The sequence below is a fragment of the Sinocyclocheilus anshuiensis genome, unplaced genomic scaffold (genome assembly GCF_001515605.1).
Source record: "Sinocyclocheilus anshuiensis isolate Anshui unplaced genomic scaffold, SAMN03320099.WGS_v1.1 scaffold843, whole genome shotgun sequence".
In the NCBI taxonomy this organism is placed as follows: Eukaryota; Metazoa; Chordata; class Actinopteri; order Cypriniformes; family Cyprinidae; genus Sinocyclocheilus; species Sinocyclocheilus anshuiensis.
Genome location: NW_015547670.1, coordinates 217,482 through 244,479, shown reverse-complemented (window position 1 = coordinate 244,479; position 26,998 = coordinate 217,482). Strand labels below are relative to the sequence as shown.

Here is a 26,998-nt window from a genome sequence, read left to right as displayed (position 1 = left end):
TGCACCTTTAACAAAAACTATAATAGTATCTCAATGATAAAATAACACAGGACTTGACTTAGGCTAGCTAGAAACCAGCTATCATGTTTCAAAACCATCTTAATCTGGATTTTCCAGAGCTAACACACAGTGAAAAATCTGTAGGAAGCACTCCGACCATTGTACCCGTCTGCTAGCCCTCTTTATTTCACTATTGAGGGCGTCTGATCAACATGTGTCTGTCACTAATGGGAATGCAGAGGAGGCTGAATTAAATGAGGTGGGGAAGGGGAGGTGCGTTTGTGAGTTAAAGCTCCTGGCTTTGCAATTGTTGTTTGGAAGAAGCGAGCGAGTGAGCAGTACCTATACTTCCTCTCTCTCTCTCTTTCTTTAAAATCTGGTGCTTTCATGTTTCAACATGCGGATTTTGGGGAGCGTACTGGCCCCCCTGTACCCGTACCCCTGGTGCTGCTCCTCCAGTCATTGAGCTGTGCTACTGGATGGAGAACTTCCACTGGAGCTGGTGGAGCCACTGTCTTCAAAGATGGAGATTTCAATCTGGACAGCCACAGTCAAGGGTTAAATGCTGCGATGTTGAAATATAACAGTGCTAGTATGAAAAATGTAAATACTGTATTAAAGACCCATTTCAATTGTTTAATGGGTATTCTTTCTTGTGATGTCGTACTTCCTTTTTAATTAGGACATCTGGACGAATATATCAATGGGTTCATCAGCCAATTTGAGGTGGCGTCATTTTACATTTATGCATTTGGAAGACGATTTAATCCAAAGAAATTTACATTGCATTCAAGTTACAAATTTTATTAGTTCATGCAATCGAACCAATAAATAAGTGTTCCTAATTTTAACGTTTCTGTTTGCTTTATGAAATCTTAATAATATTTTATTTTAATTGTATTAATCAAAATTGTTCATATATAATTTAGAATTATTATATTACTTTATTTTATTGTATGATTATATCATTTACAAATTTTATTAAATAAAAATATACGCCCATGAGTTCAAGATCAATATTCATCAATATTGTTGGTCTTTTATCCCAGAAGAGATTGAAAATATAAAAATTTGAGGTCAGAATTTTTTTTAAATACAGAAATAAATACTTTCATTTAGCAAGTATACATTAAATTGATAATTGTTCAAATGTGACAGTAAAGAAAAATGATTTCTATTTCAAATAAATGCTGTTCTTTTGACCTTTCTATTTATCAAAGAAAATTTTTTTAAGGTTTCCACAAAAATATTAATCAGCACAAACTGCTTTCAACATTGATAATAATAATAATAATAATAATAATAATAATAATAATAAATTATTTTGTTGAACACCAAATCAGAATAGAATAATTTCTGAAGAATAATGTGACACTGAAGATTGGAGTAATTTTGCTCAAAATTCAGCTTTGCCATCACAGGAATAAATTACATTTTAAAACATAGTCAAATAGAAAACAGCTATTTTAAATTGTAATACTACTACAGTTTTTACTGTACAAATAAACGCAGCTTTGGTGAGCACAAGAGACTTCTTTCAAAGACATTAAAAAATTCTTACTAACACCAAACTTTTTAACGGTGGTGTAATTACAATAAATGTTTGTTTTGTAAAGTACACATAACATTTAGATGGCCGTAAAGTTGATAGACATGCCCTAAAAGCCACATAACCCAAATTTGGACCCTAAAAAAAGTTCTAGATGAGAGTTGCATAGATGTTAAAGGCATTCCCTCCTAATTAGAAACTTAGACCTAATCAGATGTTGAGAATATGCAATATTTTGCAAATGTGGTAGCATAGCATTAATGGAATTTAACCCATCAACTGATTCATTTAATTTAAGTTGAAAATGTCTTTCCTATGAGCTAAACCAAAGCTCTGTGATGAGTTACTGGTGGTCAGTGTGGTAGGAACTGAATGGCAGCTATTGTTTGCCCATTGCTCCTAAGGTGACAGCTGGTTGGATCACGCAGGACTGTGAGCTGATGACGGGCTGCCAAAACCAGCCGGGCCTGCAGTCAGCGGGAAGAGGGAGGAACGGTATTGCCAAGCTTGCTTGATGGTTCACTGGATAGATTTCCCAAAAGGAATCACCCAAAATTATGGGATCCAAAGAATAATATGTTCCTGGAGGATCTTTTGGGAAGACTGCAGATATATAATAGACAATGAGAGAAAGGGAACACACACTAGTTCCTTGAAAAATACTGACATTTCATTATGCATGACAATTTAATATATATTCGGAAAAAAAAAAGGAAACCAAAATAATAATCAAAAAGGAAATGGGTTGCCAAGGCAACTTGCAGACTATTGGGGTACATGCAGTGCATTGAGCCTGATCTCTGCAAAGTGACAAGCATTCATCCATGCATCAATAGACTTGACAGGAGCAACATCTCATTAGGTGAGCTGCTTAGAAACAATTAGTCTAGTTCACATTGACCCAACAAATGGCAACATTTCAAACCTTTGCTTGTTGAATTTATAATGTGAGAAGCATAAACAACATTTTCAAACTGCTTCAACAAATACAGGCTTTACACATTGATCCAACAGAAGCCAATGAACTGTAATTTGGTTGTAATTTGTTGGAATTATGGTTACAAACTTGGAATTTGAAATAATGTTTAAACAGGATAACTTTCATTAATGACACAGTTTGGGTTAAATGTGCACTGGAAGCAAGCAGTGTAATGTAATGTGACAAAACTAGATTGTTCCCTTTTTGATATTTTATTTTATTGTCTTTTATATTAAATCCCACTGACGGATATTCAGTCTGGCTTTGAATATTAATGGCTTCAAACTCCAGCTGTCAAACAGTTAAAGTGTCTTTAACCTGCTTTAAGTTGTTTGTCCTGACAAATGTTTCTTTTCAAGATATTCTTTAATCACACAGACAAAGTGTTTCCAATCAGGTCTGGCCTTAAACACTTTTTGGTCTCACAGATTCCTAGCTATGACCACAGCATTGGAAAATGGAAAGAAACGCCTACAAATAAGGCTGATTTTCCTTTCTGCTTTTTATCAACATATCAAAGTGTCACCTCTGCTGAATGGCTAAAGAAGACGTGATATTCTTTGTACAGTATGTGACTCTTATGAAAGTGTGGCTTCCCATTTTGGAAGGAACAGTAGACACACAACCACAATTGTGTTGACTGGTCTCATCAGCACAAACTGCTTTCAACATTGATAATAATAATAATAATAATAATAATAATAATAATAATAAATTATTTTGTTGAACACCAAATCAGAATAGAATAATTTCTGAAGAATAATGTGACACTGAAGATTGGAGTAATTTTGCTCAAAATTCAGCTTTGCCATCACAGGAATAAATTACATTTTAAAACATAGTCAAATAGAAAACAGCTATTTTAAATTGTAATACTACTACAGTTTTTACTGTACAAATAAACGCAGCTTTGGTGAGCACAAGAGACTTCTTTCAAAGACATTAAAAAATTCTTACTAACACCAAACTTTTTAACGGTGGTGTAATTACAATAAATGTTTGTTTTGTAAAGTACACATAACATTTAGATGGCCGTAAAGTTGATAGACATGCCCTAAAAGCCACATAACCCAAATTTGGACCCTAAAAAAAGTTCTAGATGAGAGTTGCATAGATGTTAAAGGCATTCCCTCCTAATTAGAAACTTAGACCTAATCAGATGTTGAGAATATGCAATATTTTGCAAATGTGGTAGCATAGCATTAATGGAATTTAACCCATCAACTGATTCATTTAATTTAAGTTGAAAATGTCTTTCCTATGAGCTAAACCAAAGCTCTGTGATGAGTTACTGGTGGTCAGTGTGGTAGGAACTGAATGGCAGCTATTGTTTGCCCATTGCTCCTAAGGTGACAGCTGGTTGGATCACGCAGGACTGTGAGCTGATGACGGGCTGCCAAAACCAGCCGGGCCTGCAGTCAGCGGGAAGAGGGAGGAACGGTATTGCCAAGCTTGCTTGATGGTTCACTGGATAGATTTCCCAAAAGGAATCACCCAAAATTATGGGATCCAAAGAATAATATGTTCCTGGAGGATCTTTTGGGAAGACTGCAGATATATAATAGACAATGAGAGAAAGGGAACACACACTAGTTCCTTGAAAAATACTGACATTTCATTATGCATGACAATTTAATATATATTCGGAAAAAAAAAAGGAAACCAAAATAATAATCAAAAAGGAAATGGGTTGCCAAGGCAACTTGCAGACTATTGGGGTACATGCAGTGCATTGAGCCTGATCTCTGCAAAGTGACAAGCATTCATCCATGCATCAATAGACTTGACAGGAGCAACATCTCATTAGGTGAGCTGCTTAGAAACAATTAGTCTAGTTCACATTGACCCAACAAATGGCAACATTTCAAACCTTTGCTTGTTGAATTTATAATGTGAGAAGCATAAACAACATTTTCAAACTGCTTCAACAAATACAGGCTTTACACATTGATCCAACAGAAGCCAATGAACTGTAATTTGGTTGTAATTTGTTGGAATTATGGTTACAAACTTGGAATTTGAAATAATGTTTAAACAGGATAACTTTCATTAATGACACAGTTTGGGTTAAATGTGCACTGGAAGCAAGCAGTGTAATGTAATGTGACAAAACTAGATTGTTCCCTTTTTGATATTTTATTTTATTGTCTTTTATATTAAATCCCACTGACGGATATTCAGTCTGGCTTTGAATATTAATGGCTTCAAACTCCAGCTGTCAAACAGTTAAAGTGTCTTTAACCTGCTTTAAGTTGTTTGTCCTGACAAATGTTTCTTTTCAAGATATTCTTTAATCACACAGACAAAGTGTTTCCAATCAGGTCTGGCCTTAAACACTTTTTGGTCTCACAGATTCCTAGCTATGACCACAGCATTGGAAAATGGAAAGAAACGCCTACAAATAAGGCTGATTTTCCTTTCTGCTTTTTATCAACATATCAAAGTGTCACCTCTGCTGAATGGCTAAAGAAGACGTGATATTCTTTGTACAGTATGTGACTCTTATGAAAGTGTGGCTTCCCATTTTGGAAGGAACAGTAGACACACAACCACAATTGTGTTGACTGGTCTCATTAATATTAGGATAATTTTTTTGTGGAATATCAGAAGTGAAAGGAAACCATGGCCATGGGAAACTATGTTACCCTAAAGTGACAGCTGAAAGAGCAATGTCTTTTCAGTAAGCAAATAGAATAAGTCATCAAAGTTCACAGATCATGCTTAGCTCTTTCAAGGTGGTGCCAACGCTTCAAAAAACCATCCTGACTCTTTGCAAAGGATACCACTCTCATGCCTCTCTCGACGGGATCTGTGAGGAGCAAACCTCTGGGTGCATAGATCTTCTCATTCTGCTCCTGAATATACATGCTGATCTTTTTCAGTATCTGTGGGGGCAGAGAAGAGACACAGTGAGGAGGAAGAAAAAGGTTATTGTAATTCCCCTAGTGGTCCTTTAAAGTCAGCTTAAAATAAACACGGACTCTATTCGTTTTATAAATACACTTTTTTGGTCTTACTGTGCATAAATGAAACAACTTTTTTTTGCTGGTTGACATCAATCCCTTATTGCTTTTCAACTGCTCCCCTCCAATCACCTGCCTCCGTTCTTAACGGAGAACTTAACTTAACACCCACTTTTAACTTAACACCCACTTAACACCCACTTTTCACAATTTAATTGATTACAATGGATACAATTATGTTTGTCCTTACATTTATTTTCTCATTGAATATTTTTTTAAAAAAGGTGAAATTAAAAAAAAATTAAGTACTTCTTTAATTGTATTGAACTAACTGTACTGTGTAATTGTACAAAAAATGTACATTTCATTATCAAAATAATATTAATATAGCAAATTACTTTTGAACTATATAGAGTAAGGGAACTTACAATTGACCAGTTTTTACCGTTAAAATTAGGGTACGTTTTTACAGTTTATTTAAATATATATTTAAAAGTTTATACAATTAAAATTAATTAAAGAGCAGGTCATATGGGTTTTTGACAATGAGAGAAAGGGAACACACACTAGTTCCTTGAAAAATACTGACATTTCATTATGCATGACAATTTAATATATATTCGGAAAAAAAAAAGGAAACCAAAATAATAATCAAAAAGGAAATGGGTTGCCAAGGCAACTTGCAGACTATTGGGGTACATGCAGTGCATTGAGCCTGATCTCTGCAAAGTGACAAGCATTCATCCATGCATCAATAGACTTGACAGGAGCAACATCTCATTAGGTGAGCTGCTTAGAAACAATTAGTCTAGTTCACATTGACCCAACAAATGGCAACATTTCAAACCTTTGCTTGTTGAATTTATAATGTGAGAAGCATAAACAACATTTTCAAACTGCTTCAACAAATACAGGCTTTACACATTGATCCAACAGAAGCCAATGAACTGTAATTTGGTTGTAATTTGTTGGAATTATGGTTACAAACTTGGAATTTGAAATAATGTTTAAACAGGATAACTTTCATTAATGACACAGTTTGGGTTAAATGTGCACTGGAAGCAAGCAGTGTAATGTAATGTGACAAAACTAGATTGTTCCCTTTTTGATATTTTATTTTATTGTCTTTTATATTAAATCCCACTGACGGATATTCAGTCTGGCTTTGAATATTAATGGCTTCAAACTCCAGCTGTCAAACAGTTAAAGTGTCTTTAACCTGCTTTAAGTTGTTTGTCCTGACAAATGTTTCTTTTCAAGATATTCTTTAATCACACAGACAAAGTGTTTCCAATCAGGTCTGGCCTTAAACACTTTTTGGTCTCACAGATTCCTAGCTATGACCACAGCATTGGAAAATGGAAAGAAACGCCTACAAATAAGGCTGATTTTCCTTTCTGCTTTTTATCAACATATCAAAGTGTCACCTCTGCTGAATGGCTAAAGAAGACGTGATATTCTTTGTACAGTATGTGACTCTTATGAAAGTGTGGCTTCCCATTTTGGAAGGAACAGTAGACACACAACCACAATTGTGTTGACTGGTCTCATTAATATTAGGATAATTTTTTTGTGGAATATCAGAAGTGAAAGGAAACCATGGCCATGGGAAACTATGTTACCCTAAAGTGACAGCTGAAAGAGCAATGTCTTTTCAGTAAGCAAATAGAATAAGTCATCAAAGTTCACAGATCATGCTTAGCTCTTTCAAGGTGGTGCCAACGCTTCAAAAAACCATCCTGACTCTTTGCAAAGGATACCACTCTCATGCCTCTCTCGACGGGATCTGTGAGGAGCAAACCTCTGGGTGCATAGATCTTCTCATTCTGCTCCTGAATATACATGCTGATCTTTTTCAGTATCTGTGGGGGCAGAGAAGAGACACAGTGAGGAGGAAGAAAAAGGTTATTGTAATTCCCCTAGTGGTCCTTTAAAGTCAGCTTAAAATAAACACGGACTCTATTCGTTTTATAAATACACTTTTTTGGTCTTACTGTGCATAAATGAAACAACTTTTTTTTGCTGGTTGACATCAATCCCTTATTGCTTTTCAACTGCTCCCCTCCAATCACCTGCCTCCGTTCTTAACGGAGAACTTAACTTAACACCCACTTTTAACTTAACACCCACTTAACACCCACTTTTCACAATTTAATTGATTACAATGGATACAATTATGTTTGTCCTTACATTTATTTTCTCATTGAATATTTTTTTAAAAAAGGTGAAATTAAAAAAAAATTAAGTACTTCTTTAATTGTATTGAACTAACTAATTGTACAAATTGTACAAAAAATGTACATTTCATTATCAAAATAATATTAATATAGCAAATTACTTTTGGAGTAAGGGAAGTAAGGGAACTTACAATTGACCAGTTTTTACCGTTAAAATTAGGGTACGTTTTTACAGTTTATTTAAATATATATTTAAAAGTTTATACAATTAAAATTAATTAAAGAGCAGGTCATATGGGTTTTTGAAAAATATCTCTTTTGCAGTTTATAACGTAGCTATCCTTAAATGAAAACAATCTGCAAAGTTGTTAATCAAAAAAGTGCATGATAAATAAAGATATTGTCTCTCAAAGTCGATTCTCGATTCTTAATCGCCTCAACGAGTCGTCATATTTTCGAATCTTTTGCCTGTTACCGGTACTGGGTAACAGGTAACACATTTGCATAATCCCGCCTGACCGCGAGTCTGACCTGCCCACAAACACTTCCACTAGTTAGTGTGTTTACATCATGTTGAGAAGACGCTGTGTTCAAGGATACCACAGAAATACAATTCGAACCTTTTGTTGTGTGCATGTCATTTTACCAAGGACTGCTTCTCTAATCTTGTGCTTTTATCTTCGTTGGCTTCTAATCTTCTTAATTTGGACTAACAAGCTCTCCGAACCACAACCTGTAAGTATGATTGATACGTTATGTGTACATTTTCAATTTAATGCTCAAAATAACAAGTTTTTGTGCTAATATGTGATGTACACCTAGTGCAGCTTTAGGTTTCTAGGTAAAGCACGATATTAGTCTTACTGAAATAGTTCTGATAATTCGCTCTGAACCCACTATTTCCTAAGAATGTGTCGATTAATGTAGACTGACGTTGTTCTAATAATTACTTCATTTAATAATAAAGAATGTAGTGTAGCACACAGACTTTATAATCATTGTGAAATTGCTGTTTATTTTGCTGCACCGGCAGTTATAGGGTTAATGCGGGAGAGACGAGCGGGTTAGGCTGGTGTGCCTGTGTTACAGCTGTTCTGCGTTCTGTAAAAGTCAAGACCAGTCTTTTGTCTGGCGTTCTTCAAACTTTACAGTAGACATATTTTGGTTCACAAACTGTATTGTTTCATCAGTTAGTCACGTTAGCACTCGGCTAACGTATCCACCATTATTGTTTTAAGTGTTCACAGTTTAGCACCTAAACTTTAGTTGTGGGCATTCGCTTGCATAAGTGTTTTGTATTTTATGTCATTATTATAAGAACGGATTGGAGCACTATATTATTGTTTTATGCAAAGGTGCTTTGTCAATGGTAGCGCTCGCTAACTTGCTCAAGGACTTCTCTCTGTGCCAATCACAACAGAACTAACAACTAAAATTTTATTTAAAAGCAACTCAAATCTGTAAACATTGATATAGTTGTGGCTTAACTGAATGTCATTTTCACTGTTCTTTTTTGGCTCTGATGGGATGTGTATAAGTATTACTGTATTGTATGTGTTTTGTTATTTTTGTTCCTATGTTTATTTGTGATTATGATTACCTGCCAAGGGACCGCGGATGAAAATTAGCCATTGGCTAAATTCGGTACAATGCATGAAATGGAAACATTTATGTTAAATTGTACATGGTCCCTTTTCAAATAAAGTTATAAATAAAATAAAACAGGCTTGGTCAGCTGACCAATCAGAGCAGAGTAGGCTTATGGAAGGGAGGGGTTTGCTCCAAACTTGCTTGGAACGAATCGTTTCGAAATCATTGGCAAATGACTCTAATATTAAATGTATATTCTGAGAAAATTACTATGTTTTCTGACCTTAGATGCATTTAAACCTGTTATAGGGGACTCCAACGCAATATTAGGACACTTTAAAATACCATATGACCTGCTCTTTAAGTATTTTTAAAGATAATTATAAAAAAGCAATTACAAATAGCTTATATAAAAACAATAGAAGTCTATAGCATTATAAAACTAAATAAATGCTCATAATATTATATTGTATACTGTTAGAGCCATTTGTGAAAACATCAAAGCTGTATAATAGTAGTTTATTTAGATTATTCAAGTTTATTTGTTTGACTTTTCAAGTGAGCATTGCAAAGGCTATCGGTGTTTCTCTACCCCAGTGGGGTGAAACTGTGCATCACTTTGCTACGCTTTGCCTTCCACTCTACAGAACCGGCCGTGAAAAAGGACGAGATGTTTGTAATAAGGGAAGAAAACGGATCTGTTCTGAGTTCAGTGGCCATGAACAAACTTCAGGATGAGCAATGACTCACAGGAGTAAATCCAACACATGCTGCTAATATGCTACTTGGCGCAACCCAAAGTGAAATATGTTTTTCCAAAACAAAGTGTACAAGCACACTTTTATCCAAAAGCTTACATCAATTTATCATGATAAAAATTCCATGTAAATATGCATGTGAGGTCCAAAAGCCTAAGACCACCAGTGGAAATGCTTTTTCATTACAACTTATATATCAGCATAATGTATTGAGTGGAAAGTTGAATTGAAAAATGAACATGAATATCTTACTGTTTGGAATGTCGACCTTTAGCTTTAATGACAGCAGCACTTAAGCTGCATGAAGTTACATTTACAATGATTCATTTAGCAGACTCTTTTATGCAAAGCAACTTACATTGCATACACTGTATTGGTTCATGCATTTGCTAGGATTTAAACCCATGACATGACCATGTTGCTATAACATCATAACTTGAAAAATAAAATAATAATAATAAAGAAAATTGAAATCCTATAACTTCCTGTTTATTTACAGATTTAAATTAGATTTTGAATTCCTGATATTCAGTACACTCTTAGATTTCAGGAACTGAGCTGATACTAGCTGTGTTACTCTGGGTCTTACAGTGTTTTATTTTCAATTTCTTTTAAATAGTCAACAGAGTGCAACAGTCAGATTCCAGAAAAGTAAAAATCTCCCCTCATTTTCTCCATTGAGAAATTTATTTTTAGTGATAACCGTTAAATAAAGATGTACAATGAGCTCTGAAGTTGTTAAGCAATGATGTATGAATCCAAACCAGCTCAATAGTAACTATTCCCATAAAGCACTGCAGATGGCATAAAGTCATTATGTCTTTTGTATTTTTAGAAAATTAATGCCAAATATATCACTGGAAGCAAGGCAACTTAAAAATTGGCATTGGCAATTGGCAAAAACATATTTTTGAAATAATGACTGCTCACTTTTTATAATAATAACAGTAAATATATCTATAATATTATATTATAAATATATCTATAATAATATATCTATCTATAGTAAATATATCTATTATATAAATATAATTATTTCCTGAACAGCATGCTGTTATATGATGAGGAATGGAACTTGAATATATGGAATGAAATTATGATTTGGAATGAAAGAATGAAACTGAATATATGGAATGAAAGTCAGAATATATGGAATTAAATATATTTATATATACACATACATACAGCGTGACATACATGTCGCATGCACGTGATACGAAAAAATCGGTCTGTGCAATGAATAGATTTACTGCAGTAGCACGTGTGCGATAGTTTTGCATGTGTGTTCTGTTCTCTGTTGCCATCTACTGGTAATTTTATGTCATTTTCATTTTAAAGGTGTTTGTTTTCCACCTGAAGGCAGAAATCGTCCACTAAAGCATGGTACATGTTCAATGTTATCTTCCTGAATTAAAATGAGAAATGCAGATCTCCTGAATTTTACAGCATAAATCTGAAGTTAAATTAAATAAATAAATAAATAAACTGATATATAATATATAACGTTGATATGTCTCAATAAAGTTTACACACGCTTTTGGTCCGTGAACTGGATCTTGCTCAGTACGCGCGCTGTCTGTGGAAGTTTGGCCAGGACCGGTTCCAGAATTAGATCACTGAGGTTGCTCTCACATATACATTTTTTCCCATCCATTGCTATGGTTATCACTTGAGTTATCAATCACTGCTATTTCGATTTCAGGGATTCCATGACTAATAATATGGGGAGGCAACTGTGTATATATATCTGTGTGTAAATCTGAGATGTTTTTATTGATTCATTTAGATTTTACCATGGAAATGCGAAACATAGTTTTTAAAATTTCCAACGCGTGTACCACAGGTTGAGAATTGGTGCTGCTCGAAAGAACAAAATGTCATTTTGTGATTTACGGTCTTGAGGCTTGACGTATGACACAGTGCAGCACTCTCTAAATCTTTGTCTCCACTGCCCTGACTTGTGTGTGCAATCACTCGTCTTTGATAAGGAAGATGCTTATCATGCTAGCCTAGAGCATGAGAGAACTCATCCGTGTCCACTCATGTGTGGCCTTCTGTCAGCTGGAGCGGCAAACAAAAGTGCTCATCATGGGTGGGTGCAGTTTATCAGAGTTTGCCATTAAAGTGGGCATTTTTCCTGTCTAGAGTTTACAAATAACACTCTGAAAAAGCCTGATGTGACCTCGGAGTTCCACAATGCATGAACGACGTCACTTTTCAAACATGTTCAAGCATGAAGATGAATATAGTACGAGAGAGACTTTCAACTTTATGTCCACTCTATCTCAGTGCAGGTGAAGCACACCTGTGTGGAGTAATTTGCTGGCCTTTGGAAGTATATCTCTGGACTGAATGCCATGTTATGATTTGGTCAGATATGCCCACTTGTGGATAGGTGCTCACCACAAGGGAACTATTGTCTAAGTAGGGCATATCTACGCATATCAAACCTTATCTCAATTTTGTTTGCATGCTATTCAGAGAAAGTGATTTACATCTGCCGCTGCAAACGTGTGTGGTCAGATTCAAATGGGCCGGCAGATCAAAATGTTCAAACTTTCTAATGTGTTGGTTCTGTGTGAATCCTCGGGTGACCAGGCCTGAATGCTCGTCTTTGATCTTCAAATGCGCTCATGGTTTGGAGCTGTTCTCAATCTTACATCTCAGGACTGGCTTCTTCATGAATGTTGAGTGTACTGTAAATGAAACAGGAGAATACTTTATCTTGATACCATTTCATAGCGTGTCTCCATGCACAGGAAGATGATGTAGGCTGTAGCACAAGCCAGGCAGCCTTCCAGGTAGGACTGACTGCCAATCTTTTCAGCCTCTGCATAATAGCAGTTGAGCGTCTTCAACGTTTCTTCAAACAGGCTCCTCTCGATCTGCGCACAACAGTCAGTTTAAACTCAGCCAGCTTGCCAGCGGATCCTCTGCATTGAATGGGTGCCATCAGAATGAGAGAAAACATCACAGTAATCCACAAATAACTCACACGACTGTAGTCCATCAATTAACGTCTTGTGAAGCAAAAAGCTGCATTTTTGCAAGAAACAAATACATCATTAAGACTTTAAGATGTTAAAACTTCAAACCATTGCTTCCTGCTAAAATGTAAGTTCTCTATCCATAATACTGCTTTCTACCGTGAAAAAGATGTCTGGTCTGAATCAGGAGAGATTTGTTTCTCACAAACACATAGTTTTTCACTGCAAAAGATGTTAACTGACGGACTGGAGTGGTGTGGATTACTTGTGGATTATTGTGATGTTTTTATCAGATGTTTGAACTCTCATTCTGACGGCACCCATTCACTAGAGAAGCTCTCTTTGTGAACAAGTGATGTAATGCTAAATTTCTTCAAATCTGTTCCAAAGAAGAAACAAACTTATCTACATCTTGGATGGACTGAGGGTGAGTACATTTTTAGCAAATTTAAATTTAAGATTGAGGCAATCAAAAGTCTTAAGATTAAAGCAATGCCACATGGGACGACTGTGCGACCACATAAATGGCAGTAATACATCAGATGTGTCCCCTAACCTTCATCTGAATCTCACCCTACTGTCCAGCTCAGCGGGGAACTTGGTCTGGAATTTGCAGATGGTGCCGTCTCTGTAGTCTCTCTGAATGAAGACCTTGGTGGCCAGAGATGCACTGTGACACAGCTCCTGAAGGTTGTGAAACTACAAAGAGACACAAAATACATCAGGAATGTCTCAAAGGGGGCGCTCATGAGCACCTTTCTGAAACTTAAAATGACAAATGGCACAGTCACTAGGCCATTGATATGACTAGCGCCTTGTATGTACATCATTTTAAACATTTTTCATGTAAATCATTACTTGCACAGTTAAATCATTGTACATGTGGATAAGAATTTGTGATTTGACACTTAAAATTGAGAGGGTCCTGACAGCATGACATTGTGTCAATTAATTTAATGATTTACGGTTTCTATCTCTTCCAAGACACACAGAAAACCTAATGATAGAGACTGGCCCTACATCAAGAGTCTATCAAAATGAAAAACAGACAGGGGCCTCTGAAGCAATAATATTTTAAAGTATGAAGAAATATGTACGCAGGTTTATAAAATCCAGGCCAGTAAAAGACAGAGCATCAATCAAAAGAAGGAAAATAAACACTCAATGAGTTGTTTTAGAACTTAATGTGTAAAAACCATCTTCACCAGCTCTGGAAACATCATGAAATATATTTAGAGAGCCAAGAGAGAGAATGAAACCTGATAGATCCAAGACGCAAATCCAACTCTAGTGACCATTTGCTGTGTCCCATTTCTCCTGATTCTCCAATTGACAATACAGTCGGACAGACATATTCCAGCACTCAGTCTGTCTACAGTGGCTGCTGGCAAAAATGTGTTTCATAAATTTCATTTTCAAATAATAATAACTACATGAATTAAGAACATACTGCAGCTTTCTGTCTGAGCATATCACCTAACACACTGTAAGCAATGCATCAGTTTCTTTCTTTCGAAACCTTGTTTCTCCCTCGTAAACAAAGCCCTATTTTAACAGATCAAGACATAAGACCAGGTTCACAACTTTATTTTCAGCAAAAATGAATTGGCCTCACAGTTGTGGTCTCATTAGTGTAATTGCTGAAAGCTTTGATGCCAAAAATAAGTCTATCGTTAATACTCTCTATAGCTAACATCGTAAAGTTACTCTGTAAGGCCAGTGCTGAAACATACAGAACGAATGAAAAAGGTTTAATGGTTCTTTAAATGTGTAATGGGCTGTAGATGACGGGGGGAAAAAAATCACAAATAAGATCTTTTTAATACCAGTATTGTTTCTCCTAGAAAGCAATGCGATTAAATTGAAAACAAATGGAGAGTTTTGTTTAATAATCACATTATTTGTTTAATAATGTGTCACCTCTCAATTAGTAATTTTCAACCAGGGGGCCGGGACCCACTAGGGGGCCTCAAAATGTCTTAAAATGACTTTTAAAAGATTTAATAATCATCTTTAAATAAGCTAAAACTAAAACTAAACTAAAAACTAAACTAAACTAAACTAAAAATCACAATCTGAACTAACATCTCTTAATGTATTTCTTACTTTAATGTTTATTTAAATACCAGGATCTTGGAAAACCTAGATATAGACATTTTTAAAAGTGTTTTCAAGCTGGAAAAGTCATGGAAACAAATACAATTATGGAAATTTATATAATGAGTACACATTTAGTTAAGTCTACTTCCAGTTATGTCAAGCTCAAAAATATTTTATCATGTAGAAATTATTTATGAGTAAAAATCCATTTTAAAAACCTTATCCCATAATCACTAATGACTGAAAAATTAAATTGAAAATTAAAAGTAAATTGGTCATTAAGAGTGTGAAACCTAAAGAACATTCAGTTCTGGAATTATGTTTTACTATCATAGAGAATCAGTATCAAACTGTTCATTTTAAATTTTAATACGTTGCATTTTAATTTTAGCTAAAAGTTTAGCTAATTTTTTTTATTTCAGATTTAGTTTTAGTTATTGTAGTATTTTGAGTCAAACTAAATGAAAATAATAGATGTTGCCTTGGCAGCTAGCTGAAGCAAGTAAGCAAGTAAGTAAATAAATAAATAAATAAATATTTTTTTAATTATTGTTTATTTTGTTTATTTATGGTTTTAGCTTTAATTAACGATAACAACCCTGGGGCATTCAAGTTAAAAAGTCTGAGAACCACTGCTTTAGATATCTCAGCAATAAACTGTGCTCAAATTTGCCAAGTCAGGCGCTATATTGTTTTAGGAGAAACATATGAGACAAAAGTTGATATTTAAATGAGGTACAACTAAAGGAGCCACCCCTGAGCAAGATTTCATGAATATATCAATAAATTAAACTACATGTTGTCATTATGACTTCACACCATCCAGCATTGGAACAAATACAAAGAAAGTCAGAATTAGCAACCAAAGCTTCATAAGGATGTACGTGAATGATAATTAGTCTTCACTGTTGCCATGACACACAAAGTTTTTTAGTTCACGGCAAATGAGATGAGCCTAATTATCCCTGCACTCCTTCACCGAGGCATCGCTCAGTGAGACTCCAACTCAGGTTGAGGATGCTCATAATAGCTGTTCTGCTGTCTCAAATCCCACAGCAGCTGTTAACATAACCACAAGCAAGTGGCTTATCTGGCCACATGACTATCCACAGTTGGATTTCTCCCAGATATGATAAATTATTCACACTTGGGAGGTCATCTAAACTGGTATCTGCAAGTTACAAGAAGAAAAGTTTCACAGTCTGACTTTTGACTGTCAACAAAGTATTGTACTGTTTTAAGCTTATCTTGCCAAGAACTACAAGATGGATCTGTCTGACCAACGTGAAAAGTGAACCAAATTTTGGTTTGATTTGGTGCCATTTAGAGTCATCTAAAAATGAAAATTCTGTCATAATTTACTCACTCTCATCCTGTTCCAAACCTGTATGACTTTCTTTATTCTACAGGCAATTTAAAGGAATAGTTCAACCAAAAATAAAAACTTGCTGAATATTGGCACATCCTCAGGCCATCCAAGATGTAGTTTGTTTCTTCATGGGAACAGATTTTAAGAAATTTAACATTAAAACATCTGCTCTCCTATGGATCATCTGTAGTGAATGTGTGCCACAGGAAACAGTATTATAGATTATGGTCTTGTATTTTGTCCAGAAGCGATAGTTTAAAATTAAAATGTCTTAATGATGGGTTTGTTTATTACAACCACACAGCTTTTCACTTAACAAGATGTTAATTGATTGACTGGAGTCGCGTGGATTACTTGAGGATTATTGTGATGCTTTTATCAGCTGTTTGAACGCTCATTTTCAGTAAATTTGATCTATTCCTTTAAAGAACATTGAGGTTCGAACAACATTAGACCTATTGATTTTTAGACTTTTTTTTTTTTGTTCAAAAATATCTTCTTCTGTGATCCAAACAAGTCATACAGTTTTGGAGGGTGAGAAAATGCTAACTTTTTTTTTATTATTATTTTATTAATTTGATTGATTGATTGTTTCTGATGCAGAAAAGCTAGTTCATGCATTCATGACTGATTCATGACTTGACTGGATTACTGTAATGCACTACTAGCTGGTTGTCCTGCATCTTCAATAAACAAGCTACAGTTAGTCCAAAATGCAGCTGCTAGAGTTCTTACCAGGTCTAAAAAAAATATGATCATATCACCCCAATTTTATCATCTCTACCCTGGTTACCTATTAATTTCCATATTGATTTCAAAATATTGCTACTGACCTATAAGGCACTAAATTGTTTAGCTCCTGTATATTTAACTGATCTTCTTATGCCCTATAATCCATCACGCTCTTTAAAGTCACGAAACTCTGGACTTTTAGTAGTACCTAGGATAGCAAAGTCCACTAAAGGTGGGAGAGCATTTTCTCATCTAGCTCCTAAACTCTGGAAGTCTTCCTGATAATGTCCGTGGCTCAAACTCACTCCCTCTGTTTAAATCTAGATTAAAGACACATCTCTTCAGCCAAGCATTCAGATAATGAATCTCATAACATTGTTCCCAGGTAGATCAGATAAAAGTCACAAACATATTTTTTGCTTGAAAGGTTATGAACAGCAGCTACGCTAATTCTTTTCCATTTGCCTTTCTGTTCCTACCCCGGGATGCCCATCTCAAAGTAACAAGAGATTACACCAGCTCCAGCGTGGATCCAGCCTCGTAGAAAGACTTCAGATGACCCAACACCTGTGAAGAGATGATGCTGACCCCTGCAAGGACCCCAGATGACGCCAACTTGAATCGACATGCACAACTGCAAAAATTTCTCTATATTGTAATCATTATGATCACACTTGTAATAATAGCTTTAATGAGCTTCTGCCTAAAATTAATTCTTGTTAGCTAACTGTATGATTCTATTATCTTCAACTGTTCATTTGTGAAATGAACATTACTTGGACACATTCACTTCTGATAACAGATCACTCTAAATTGTAATGTAGACACATGCATTTTCAGTAAAGCTGCTTTGAAACAATGTGTAATGTGAAAAGCGCTATACAAAAACAAACAAACAAACAAACAAACAAATAAAACAATTCTGAGTATTCTATTGTTTTCAGTATTCAACAATAAAGTTTTAACAGACAGTCAGATTGGAAGTGGCAATTTCTGCCAGCTCTTGCCATTTCTGTCCAATTTGCATCAGACAGTCGGTAAACAGACTGTAGGTGGTTAGTGGGCTTAGGTTATGACTATAAAAAGAGTTACCATCCGATTTCTGTAAATCGTGAACTGTCAAACTGGCGAATAAGTCTGAAAGGCGAATGAGGGTACAGTGCCATTCCTAAAGTGAGACCATTAGCATCATTGGCCATCACAACTCTCAGCAGTGAGATGCTCACGGCCAATTAAAATTCATCATTTAAGGAAAAGGTTATGAATTTTAATAAAACGGTCTGTCCAGCAAGAACATCTGAGGGGTCAGAGGTTGATTCTAGATGCTGCCAATATTGAGCCGTATTTCATAAGTAGCTGAGCAGATCTGCAGAGGCATAACAGAAAGATAGATGTGTACCTTCAAAACTTCATAGGCTCTCGGGCATTTCCTCTTCCTTCCCTTGTGAATAGGGAAGATTATTTTAAACAGATGTGACAGAGGGAGAACATTTACAGCTCTCGGGTTTCTTCCCACAGAAAAAGAGAAATGTTGATGTGCTCTCAAACCCTTGAGAGACACTGTAGAGGAAGCAAAATATAGACTTTCTTCAGTTTAATGGTGGTTTATAGACCCACATGTTATACGTGAAGGAGTCCAATCGACTGAGAGAGTAAAAAAAAACTATTTTCTGCCCTGGTCGGCTGGATGTTTAGCAATATTTTGGACTCATTACACCAGAGAATACGCAAGTCAGCCAGCTTATGGGCTCAGTTTTAAGCAACACATAAGAGACACTAAAACCATTCAAATGAAATATATTATATATCAATCACATCACGTTAGTACTCACTGATGCACAGGCCAGCTGCCCAATGTCTCTGAACTCCTCACAAATAGCTACTGTAAAGCTGTATGGAACTTTTAAGGTTCATTATCTAGACCCACATACACAAGACACCTGTCAAAATGTACATGAAACAAAAATAAACACACTCTAAAAAACACTGGGTTAAAAACAACCCAATCTGGGTTATTTTTTAACTCAAGGGCTGGGTAAATATAGGACAGAACACATGTTGGGTTAATTTTACCCAGCAAATTGCGTTGTTTATTTAACCCAGTATAATGGGTTGATTCATTTTTACTATAAAACTAGCTTATTTTTTATTTCATATATGTTTACAGATGAACTTAAATCCTTTAAACATTTGTAAAATACTCCACACAACTACTGGTTTGCATGATAACTTACTTTATTTTCTTTTATTTATATCATATTTACAGTATTGCATATTTTATAGAGTTTTTAATACATATTAAAAATCGATATCGTTTAACAAACATTAGAAAAATTAAACATTTAGAAGTAATTCACATGTAATTGACCAGTCTCTGTTATCGTTTTTCAACCGTAACGGTGCTGGTTCTCGTGCCCGAGCTGGAATTGTGTTCGGTGGGGAACGTCTCAGGTTACTTATGTAACCATGGTTCCCTGAGTAGGGAACGAGACACTGCGTCCTCTAGGGGTCGCTATGGGGGGAACGCCCAAGAAACCTAGAGGACGCAGTGTCTCGTTCCCTACTCAGGGAACCATGGTTACATGTGTGCTCCCGGCGCCTATTTATACTATAGTCGCACCGGTAGTGACGTCATGGCTGTCGCCGGCCAACGAGTTGGTGTTTTTTCAATGTATGCTTCAGACACGGGTCACGACGAGGCATTCCTCCCATAGCGACCCCTAGAGGACGCAGTTCAAAGTTCCCATGAAAGGGAACTGCTAACTTCAGATCGCTGCCCTGCGTTTCACTCATAGCCAAAATATATTGTAACTGCCTCCATAACCTGCCCATAAACAAACGGTAAACAGCCCTGAGGACATATTTTAACATCCAAAGTATTTACATTCTGTATCTTTATGAATAAAATCATTTATTTTATGCATGACATCAGGCCTTTCCATCACGCGAAAAGACCAACGTGACACTCGTTTAACTTAGGTGATTCACTCCGCGCCCCTGTATGTTGCGCTGCATAAAATTGAACAATATATAGCACAGTAACGATTTTATAGATAAAATTAAATGTACACAAACCTGTATTTTACCAAAGAAATGCATCAATTCGATGGCGCTTAGAACTGCTCTCTCCTGAAGAGGATGAAAAAACCCCGCGATAAATAACTCAACCACTGGGTTACGTCTGACCCAGGATCTGTGTGACACAAAAACTACCCAAACACTGAAAAAATAACCCAGGATTTTTTAGAGTGCAAAGAAGTTCATTATTCAACAAGTAAATAAGTAAGTAAATAAATAAATAAAAATAAAGCTTTGTATAGGCTACTGACAGTCATGACTGAGTGTGATGGAAAACAAAAATCATAATGCAAATAATAATAATAATAATATCCTGAAAGTCTTTTTACAATATACTTTTTTTTCAAAAGATGTATACAACAGATAGTGTTTTTCAACAGAAACTAATTTTTTCATTAATACTGTTATAAAAATTATATTTAAAATAAATTCTGCCTTTTAAAACTTTCTATTCACCTTTGCCACTCAACTGTTTAACTCAAATTGTTAGGTTTTTTTTTTTTTTTTTTACTTTACTCACAAACAGACCAATACGCATTTGATACCCGTCTTGTGCACAGATGCCTTTATAATCAAAGACTGCTGATCTTGTGCACAATTTGTTATCCATGTTAATTAAATACCAGGAGATTATAAACTGAATTTCCGCTCCCCCAAGAGACTCATTTGCTTTTAAATAGACTGTGGCTGCCTTTTGAAGCTTGTTTATAAGTGAATGAATAGTTCAGAACAGGACTCACAGGAATTGCTTTGAATTTATATTAAGCATAAAGTACAGAAACGTATTTGGACGATTAACCACATTTAAAAATATCTCAATCTCATTGCATTAGATAGCAAAATATCAAACCAAGTGGCATAAACTTTTAAAGAAAGACAGCACAAGTACACAAGCAAAACCTTTCATAAATCCTTTTTTTTAAATGATAAAACTATAGATGCACTGTTCAAAATTAAGTTTCCGGACCCAAACTTCTATAATCTGGAATATACTCAATTTGTGTCAAGAATTTATGATTCTACGCACCATTATGAAAAGCTATCATTGCATAATTGTACAGGTTAAATTCAGATTCTCACTGACCTCACATTTGCTAAACATCTGCCACCTATTAGAGATTGAACAGAAGGAGAACTTCAGAACGATTCAGCAGATATGTAAGATTCATTGAGTGTAAACAGTGCATGGATGCCATGCCTTTAGAAAATGAAATAGCTCTTGAAAGGGCAGCATGTCGTTCGCTAACCGCTAGCAGAGATGCTGCGTGCACAAGGCCTTAGGGTCACATGAAGCAAATTACAGGTTGCTTTAGCTGTGACACTTTAAAAGGGCTGTTACACAGTAGAACTTCTTTCTGTCGTGCTAGTTCATTGCTTCGCTTGTCCACCCTCTCTCACTCCCTTCTTTCTAGATGCAAATATCTTTTCATTAAACATTCAGCTTGTCTTATAACTGTAAACGTGTTTAAGATCAGCATACATTTTCTGGTTAGGTCAGTTCAGTTCAATACAAGGAATATGACTGCATTATTGAAATGTTGCTTTACAATCTTGCTCTGTCTTTTTTATTCACTTCTAATGAACTCAAGATATTCTGGAGATCACAGTTAACAAGTAACACAAATCAAGAATTGTGTTGTGTTGTATATAATTAATTAGATTTGGCACAGGGTGCAAGTATGTAACAGGAGACAGCTGTGTTGGATTTACTGGCTATACTCAGGGGATAAAACAGTCCCAGGACGTTTGCTAAATCTTAATAAAACCATCCTTTTAACACTCTAAAATAATAATAACAATAATTTAAAGTTTTTTTTATGTGCGTTTTGTTTCACTTTTTGTGAATTACATAAATGCAAAAAACAAAAAAATGCTTATATATTATAAAAGTACAAAAAGTATACTTGTAAAGAACAGGGTTAGTCTCACAATTAAGCACAATTAGCAAAACTATTAATGTTATTAACTATTATTAACTACTACTACTACTAGTACTGTATGGATTCTATTGGATTAAAACAACTCAGAAATACATTTTTAAAAATGTTTGTATTCTAAAAACGCAATGAAATACTACTACTACTACTACTACTACTACTAATAATAATAATACAATAGTGTTTTGTCTCGCTTTTCTGAATTATATTAATGCAAAACATATTTTGTAAAGAATAGGGATAGTCTGGCAAATAAGCAAATTATTATTATTATTATATGGCTTTTTATTATATTTTTCTTTTTTATTCTAATAATGATAATTAGAATAGTGTTTTGTTTCACATTTTCTGAATTATTTAAATGCAAAACGTTTTCTTGTAAAGAATAGGGTTAGTTGAAGTAAATAAGCAAAATATTACATTAAATAATACTAATAATACTACTAATAATAACTACTACAACTGGGGACAAAATACATTTTTAAGACAAAAAAAAAAATAAATAAAAATCTTTAAAGCTAGGTTTAGGGTTAGTCCAAAATCCCCAGAGTTAAATCAACTCTGCTCAGAGTACATATTGTCCCAATCTACAGAGTGTTAAAGTAACACTGAAGCAGTTACCACTGTTGAGGATTATGTGATACGTTTTCATGTCTAAAAGCCTGAGCAGTAGTTGTTCATCTTCAACATTGTTAACAGCGGGTTTTCTTTAATAATGCTCACTCATCAATTAAATAATTGCTTAATTATCCCATTAAGTTTAACTCGGCTTCAGTGTTACTTTAACACTCTGTAGATTGGGACAATATGTACTCTGAGCAGAGTTGATTTAACTCTGGGGATTTTGCTGTTGGCTTTATATAAAACTACTACAATCTATAATTTCCCTATTTAAGTAGCTAAGTAAACGTGTGTGTCTCTGTGTGTATCTCTCTCTTTTTCTGTGTGTGTGTGTGTGTGTACCTGGTATTCCCTATATTATACAAGGATAGTACATTTTGACATTGTGGGGACATTTGTGGACCCAATGAGGAAGACAGCTTATAACACAGAAAGTTTTGTTTTTTAATCTAAAATAGCAGAAATTTTTGTGTGAGGGGTAGGTTTTAGGGTAGATTTAAGGTAAGGGGACAGAAAATACAATTTCTACAGTATAATAACCATTACGCCTATGAAATGTCCCCATAAAACATGGAAACCCAACATGTGTGTGTTTGAGAGCAGCTACCAGGCCCTTAAAACACAACAAATCAATGTGGGAGTCTTTAATAGCCATGTTATGTGCCCCTGCACAAGGGTAAAAACACTGTTGACTTTGGAGTCTCATCTACAGTAGACAGATAAATAGCAAGCAATACTCCAAAGACTGTCTAATGCAGCAGCTCTGCATAAAAACAGAAACACATCACACATCAGTTGTCACAGTAGCCCCAGAACATAAAACAACCTGATATTTTCAGAGGTAGTTATTTTAAGGATTAACTTCACTTTGAGGTGCATGTCAAAGAAGAAACTAGAGAGCCATCTAAAGAAGCCTCAGAGTTTATGGCACTGAACGCTAAACTGACCAGTGAAGCGTAGGAAAGACTCTCTGAGCATCCCTGGAACATTCCGATGACTCATTACAATATTTTTTAATGAAAACGAGCTGGATGTAGGAAAACAAGACCACAAGATGCCCAGAGCAAGTGCATGACAACTCTTCTTGTGACAGCGAATGTTGGCTAGGTGAGAGTCAACAATCAGTTTCAATATCCTTGTAAAATTAAAATCTAGGTTGCTGAGGGATACAATTGTTTCCCTGAATACATTACAAACAGTGGAATCTCTTTGTGTATTCTCACTGGAGGAATTTGCTTGCCTACCTTTTGAATAAATCTGTAAACAAGATGACTGAGTAAACAGAAAGTGCATGCAATCTATACAGATGCAATCCATTTATTATGCTGTTTGGATAGGAGTTGATGATGCACTAAGGATAAAGGGCAGCCATACAGAAATTATTCTTAAATAGAGCAAATTAAATGGTATTTGGAAGATATGCCATGAGAGAAAAGAGATGTGGATATAGTGCTTATTAAAAATGCCCATCCATGCTTGCATTCCCTTGCATACTACTCTAGAGTATTGCACATGGTTGCCAGGGCGTTGCTATGTGGGTACTAACAATGGAAGGCAGAGAGGGATTTTTTTAGGCTAATATGTAAATAAATATTGATTAAAACCAACAAAATATTGCAGCATGATTTATATTAATTTACTTACTAACAACTATGATGTTATCTTAAAATAGTATTGATAATGAATGATTGATTTGTCATAATCTCTCCAATCACCAACACAATATGTCAATACAGTAGGTTATATCAATGAAACAATTCTCGCACCAGATGATCTAAAGACTATGACCATTAAAAAAAACTAAAACACATTTATATATATATATGGAGAGCCCCATTGCAACTAAAATCTACTCACCTGCACGGTGTAGATGGAGATCTTTCATTAATTTGGATTTCATGGTTATTTTGCCTAAAAGTTTATCTTCCCCTGTTGTCTACAGGAAAGCTTGATGACGCATCGAAGTGATTCTAAAAGCTGATTGACTTTAATGTTACCTATGGTAGTCGTGATGTTGGGTTATTTGAATATCTGTTCTGATTGGTCAGATGCCGTCAGTTTCATCTACCAATTTTTTACAGGTATTAAAACTCTGTTACCACGTATTAAAAATTATATTATGCGTAATTATATTATATTCCATGCATCTTATGTTATGAGTTATGAACTTCAGTTGGTAAACAGATTAAAGAAAATTGTTAACTTTAGATGCGTCCCAATTTGTGAAAAATGTACTTCAAATACACAGATGACATACTTAATTAAAAAAAAAAAAAAACGGAATGTTGTCATATTTGTTATGTTCATTTCAAATATAGATCGTAGCTGCGTTCTGAAATCTCATACTGTCTGAGGTACTACATTTGAATTTGAACTTACTTACTATATAGTATGAATTTGGGTAGTGTGAATGAAATCCAGATGTACTACATCTGCAGTGTGGTTCTGGTTACGTGACCAACCAGTGTCAGTTTCTTCGCTTCACTGCCATTCATACATCCTCTCCCATGGCCTTATGGTAGGGCAAAATGTCCATCAAACTTCAGAATCCTGCCAGAAGTAGTAGGTCACCTGGGTACTTTTCATCTTCTGTTTTTTTTTTTTTTTAAATACTAAGGATTCGAGAAGCTGCTCACTGCAGAGCAAATGGGTGGAGCTTACGTCTAGCTCCCCCTCGCTAGACGTCCAGCAAGGAGGAGCGAATGTAATTTGTGCCTAATGAGTGGCGCTATAATCTCCAACCACACCCCAACCCTACCCACAACTCTATCCCTCCACCCCATTAGACATCCGGAGAGGTGGAGCTGGAAGTCATTTGACTCTGCAGTGAGTACCACTTGTAATGAGTGGCGCTATAATCTCCAACCACACCCCAACCCTACCCACAACTCTATCCCTCCACCCCATTAGACATCCGGAGAGGTGGAGAGCTGCAAGTCATTTGACTCTGCAGTGAGTACCACTTTATGAATTCGGACATACTACTCTTTTTCCACATAGTAGGGAAGTATTCGATTTTGTTGCGTGTGTCTTGACAGTGAAAGTGGCTCAACCAATCAGAATTTAGAGTCAATAACTAATAGTGAAGGAAAGACACTGGTTGTTGCATTATAGTCTATATGGAAAGCATAATACACTTCGCAAGTCATAACTGCAAAATAAACTGATCAACATATCAGTGTTTGTCCCGCTTTTTACATAGCTACCAAATAAATTAATTGACAAAATATTTATTTGAGCTTATTTTTATATTTATAAATAAATAGTACGGTATATTAGATTCATTTATTTATGTTTTTTTTTACTTGTCTGAAGAGACAGGAGCATGGCAAACATGGGTTTCCACGATCAACTGACCAATCAGAATCAAATATTCCAGAGAGCCGTGTAAAAATACTTTTACTTCAGCATCTGTTGCTTTTTTATTCAGTCTATTTGTGTCTCTGTCCAGGGTGCTGAATAATTCGTCAGTCTGTCTGTTTCATTCACACATTCCTCTGTAGATTCTCTACTTTGACCACAAAATATTCACTTTTAGCTGATTTCAATGGGAAACTCCGTGTCATGTCGACGAAATCAGCCTTTAAAGGAAACAGCGTCTCCCTTTCTTAATTGGCTTCTTTGAACGCATCTCATCTAAAGCGTTTACAGGAAACACCGTGTTTCATCCCCACAGCAGGTGTCAACATAACTTCATCCAAAGCACGCGAATGAAACGGACCCGCTCTCCGCCGTCTCTTCATCTCGCACGAAGCTCAAATGAATGCGTTAATGATTCTTACCTCTGTCGCCATGATGCGTGACGGTGGTGGATGTATGGTGGATCTGTCCCGGTGCTGAAATCCTCTCCACTCGTGGGACGGTAACGGCCGGAGAGATGAACGCGCTGGAGAGGGTGGAGCAGCGTCCCACTGATGAAGGAGGAGTGACTGGTACATTAAGTAGCTGTGCTTCACTTCATGTCTGTAGATACGCTGGATCTTCGTACAGACTCTGAGAGAGAGGGTGAGCAGGACCGCCAGAGGAGTATATTACTACATAATATAATATAAAATATAATATAATATAATATTAATAAATATAATATAAATATTAAATATAATTATTAGATAGAGCCTCTGAAGGTTTACATTTTTACAATATAGATGCAAGATATAC

At 35.5% G+C, this 26,998-nt stretch overlaps 1 protein-coding gene across 1 annotated transcript; it reads right to left on the bottom strand.

The window, feature by feature from the left end:
- Positions 1-26,790, bottom strand: LOC107702732 (golgin subfamily A member 7B-like). The gene is made up of 5 exons (XM_016505136.1): positions 26,623-26,790; positions 13,577-13,702; positions 12,749-12,901; positions 7,252-7,353; positions 1-537 (listed from the first exon to the last, which is right to left on the bottom strand). The coding sequence occupies exons 1-5, from the start codon at positions 26,776-26,778 to the stop codon at positions 460-462; spliced, it is 615 nt and encodes a 204-aa protein (XP_016360622.1). The 5' UTR covers positions 26,779-26,790; the 3' UTR covers positions 1-459.
- Positions 26,791-26,998: the final 208 nt, after the last annotated feature.

Excerpts from the sequence above, each read along its gene's own strand:
- LOC107702732 (XM_016505136.1), bottom strand. The coding sequence starts at position 26,778 with ATGTACCAGTCACTCCTCCTTCATCAGTGGGACGCTGCTCCACCCTCT. Across the intron at positions 13,703-26,622 it reads CACGCATCATGGCGACAGAG|TTTCACAACCTTCAGGAGCT; the intron begins GTAAGAATCATT and ends GTCTCTTTGTAG. Across the intron at positions 7,354-12,748 it reads TGGAGACACGCTATGAAATG|ATACTGAAAAAGATCAGCAT; the intron begins GTATCAAGATAA and ends CTGCCCCCACAG.